This window comes from Apium graveolens, chromosome 5, assembly GCF_009905375.1.
Source record: "Apium graveolens cultivar Ventura chromosome 5, ASM990537v1, whole genome shotgun sequence".
Classification (NCBI taxonomy): Eukaryota; Viridiplantae; Streptophyta; class Magnoliopsida; order Apiales; family Apiaceae; genus Apium; species Apium graveolens.
Window position 1 is genome coordinate 68720925 of NC_133651.1, and position 4101 is coordinate 68725025.

At 48.1% G+C, this 4101-nt stretch overlaps 1 protein-coding gene across 1 annotated transcript; it reads left to right on the forward strand.

Annotated features, from left to right (window-relative positions):
• The first annotated feature begins 1162 nt into the window (after positions 1-1162).
• LOC141660161 (uncharacterized) lies at positions 1163-3604 on the forward strand. Its single transcript, XM_074467120.1, has 3 exons — positions 1163-1268; positions 1659-2365; positions 2420-3604. Exons 1-3 carry the CDS (start codon positions 1163-1165, stop codon positions 3602-3604), a joined length of 1998 nt encoding a protein of 665 aa, XP_074323221.1.
• The last annotated feature ends 497 nt before the right edge of the window (positions 3605-4101 follow it).

A 4101-nucleotide genomic window follows, 5' to 3' on the forward strand; every position in this document is an offset into this window, starting at 1 on the left:
AGTCTAAGCCCATTAGATTTCTTGTTCTACGAGAACTACGTCAGGCTTGATCCCTATATAAAGGGTACGTAGGCACAAAGTCTAAGCCCATTAGATTTCTTGTTCTACGAGAACTACGTCAGGCTTGATCCCTATATAAAGGGTACGTAGGCACATTGAGAGGGTAAGAAGTTGAGAGCTGATAAGAGAGCCACCACTTACTCTGATCAATCTCAGCCTAAAAAACCACAAATCACCAAACACCGCTTAATTTTCCGATAAGAAACCACCGTCACATATCTTAGTTTCGGCGAGAAACCTCAATCTTTGTTGTTACCAGATTCCTCCGTCAACAAATTGGCACTAGAAGGAGGGGTGCTAATTAAGGTCATAATCTTAGGAGGAAAAGATGTCTTATAATCGTGATGGAAGTTCTTATGATGGAAGTGACAGCAGATCTGAAGGAGAAGGCGGAGGAGGCTACACTCGCCATGAACCTTACGTTCCTAAAAACAATGCGGATCCACCAAGAGCTCCAGATGTGGGGGGGATACCTCCAGTTCTCATCAGCAACGCTGATATCTTGGAGCAGTTGTACCGCATGGGGGATACCCTTAACAGTTTTCACTCAAGACTGAATACGGTGGAGCGTCGGAGGACGAGGAGAGGTCGTCATTTTCCCCGTCACGGTCATGCCGTGGGGAAAGCGCCAGTAGTTGAAGGAGATACCCAGGGCAGCGGGGAAGACCCGCAAATCACTCCGCGGGGCTTGGAATATTCTGATGATGTAGAGCCTATTGTGGAACTTGTTGATGAGGACATTGATGGTAGGGAAAGGCCTCGCCTTGGTAACTAGGTGGTGCCACACCCACATAGGTCTGGGCGTAGGATGGACGAGCGTCGTCGTGCGGAGAAAACTCAAAATCAAGATGAGGAAGGAAGGGATCTTTCAACCTTGAAAAGGAGGCTTGGCATAAGGTTGGAAGACGACGATTTGAGGATATTGTTGGTAGAATGGCAAAAGGAAGGAAACGCCGGAGAAGCGAGGCCCCGTGACACAACGCGTGTGCCCCCTGCATTCCAAAGGGATGACAGGGCGCGGCACCGCGAGCACGAGCGTGCCCCTCCGCGAGGAAGGCCCGAGAATTACTACCGGGGATATCAGAGGAATGAACGAGGAAGGATGGGATATCAATACGGAAGAGCACCCTACAATGGTAGGAGAGATGGAGCACCCTCCGCTGAAGAAGCCCCTGCCGTTATTCCCGTAGCTTCCCACAGTGCTACAGGTAATGGGTCCAGGGCGCGTCCTCATGACCAGGACGACGGGAGAATTTAAGTAAGAATGCAAAACAATGATGAAATTCCGTGACGCGGTCAAGAGGAACCTCGCGTGCGGGAAAATATTCAAAACCAAGACGGTAACATGCCACAGCCGCAGCCTCAGGGCGAGGGGCGACGAGATCCACCGCCACACTCGGGGGGTAATCAAGGAGAATTACAGCAAGTCGCAGAGCAACCCCAACAGCCTAATGTTTAAACCATTCCTGGGGTAGAGACGTTTAATGTGAACAATCTCAAGAGGTTGCTCAACCATATTGAGGGAGGAAGAGTAACGGCGACTGCGCAAGCTCCTTCTCCTTTTGCTGCTGTTGTGAGGGAGGCACAATTGCCTGCAGGTTACAGGAACACAACCAATGACTTGCGTTTTCATGGGAACTCTGATCTTGTGGAATTCCTGGGGCATTTTAACATTGAAATGGTTGTATATCAAGTACCTGATTTGGCTCGATCCTGTCTCCTGGCGGGCACTTTTAGAGAAGGCGCTCAGCAGTGGTTCCAAAAACTTGGTCCAGGCGTGATCACATCCTGGAAACAGATGAAAACTTTGTTTTTAACTCAATTTCAAGCCGCAGTGAAGTACACACCACCAGTCACCACACTGGCTAATGTGAAACAGAAGGAAGGAGAAAGTTTAACCTCATACTTCAAAAGGTTTAATGCAGAATCCACTTTGGTAAGGGGTGCGACTGATGAAACACTGAAAATACTTCTTATAGTTGGACTGCGTGTGGGAACAGATTTCTGGAAGCACCTGCAAGGGAAGGACCCGGTGTCGTTAACAGATGTGCTTGCACAGGCGGAATCATTCAAGGCGATTGAGCAATCGCTCGCGGAAACAAAAAAGAATGAAAACACCCATAACTCCAAGGGGCAATCCAAGAGAAGGGATAGATCCTTGAGCCCAGATTATCGGCAAAATGCCAGAAGCCCTAACAGGGTGAACACCGTGAGCTCGCGGAGAGAATGGAGCCCGCCGTCGAATTATGAGAGAAGGGTCAGCAATTATACACCACTGGCAGCATCCATTGATCATATCTTTGAGGTAAATAAGGATAGAGGAATCTTCAAGAAACCCGACCGTCTAACTTCATGGCAGAGCAGAGACAAAAAGAAGTATTGTGATTACCATGAGTCCACCGGCCATGACACCCACGAATGTCGTCACCTAAAAGACAAAATTGAGGAATTGATCAAGGCTGGGTACCTAGGGGAATGGATTGACAAGGTGAAACGACGCAGGGGAAGCGATGGCAAAGGTAAGGATGAAAGACAGCCCCCGCGGGCGGAAGATGTTGAAAAAACAGCGGAAGTTAAGTTTCAGAGGGCTGGCAGTATCAAGGAGATTTTTGGAGGACACCCTTTTGTTGATGATAGTAATCGAGCACTGGAAAGAAACGCGAGAGAGGCGCGACATCCGCCGCTCACCAACATTCACAGCTTGGAAGACAGACCTCCGAAGGTCTTTAAGGGAGAGTCCGCTGATATTACATTCAAGGAAAAAGAATCAAGGTGGGTGCATCATCCCCACAATGATGCGCTGGTGATTACCATGCTCATTGGAGCAATGAATTTACATCGAGTCTTCTTGGACAATGGAAGTTCTGCGAACATATTGTATTACTGTACATACAAAAAATTGGGTTTCCCGGATAGTGACATGTATTTTGAAGATGCACACGTCTATGGATTTACTGGAGAAGCAGTGAGAGTTATGGGTTCGGTTAGGCTTCCCGTTACGCTCAGCGAAGGAGCTTTGTCGGTTACTCAAATGATAGATTTCAAAGTGCTGGATCAGGATTCCGCGCACAACGTGTTAGTCGGCAGACCTTGGTTACGAGCGGTCAGGGTGATAACCTCGATACACCACTTGATGATAAAATTCCCAACACTGAACGGAGTAGGCAGTCTGAGAGGGTTGCAGTATGAGTCATGCGAATGCTATCACAAGGCTGTTAAAGAATTCCGCAGGAGAAGATATGAGGGAAAGGGTCTCCCATTTGAGGGTGCTGAGGATATTCATACAAAACCAAGCGGAGAAGTTCATGCCCACTATTTCGTAGAAGGCCCTGAAGAGGAAGAAGCCTATATCACTGGGAACTCTGTTTTGATGTTGGGGGGTGTTTCGAAGATCCGTAGCGTGGAAGAAGTTGTGATGAACCACGCAGAGGAGATCATGCAGAAAGAGGTTAACGGGGAGAAATTGGAAGGAAGAAGTGAGATTCTGCAAGGTCTCGGAAATAATTTCAAGGTGGATGCTCCTCAAGGGGGGACGCACCCTTGAAGAATAAAAATGGAATTGAGGTTGATGCTCCTCCAAATGAGGACGTGCCCTCTTCACCTGCGTTGCACAAAACTATGCCTTGTCTTGAGAAAGATGCTCCCACTCATGGGGACGCGCCCTCAAATATAAAAGTGGAAGTCGAAGACCCCCGAGAATTTGATTTCGATTTGGATCCCAGGATCCCTATGCCCGCTGAAAAGACGGGACCGGCCGAAGACACAATATCTATTCCGGTTGACAGTGATAACCCGAATAAGGTTTTGAAAGTGGGATCCCAGTTAGATGATGAAACGAGGGGGAGTCTTACCTGCTTCTTAATTGCAAATCTTGATATCTTCGCATGGAGTCATTTAGACATGGTAGGAATCGACCCAGAAGTAATGTGTCACCGGTTGAATATCTTCCCGAATTGTACGGGCATACGTCAAAAACGCTGCCCGGTGAGTGGGGAAAGGGCGATAACATTAAAAGAAGAAGTAGACCGGTTGTTGGAGGTG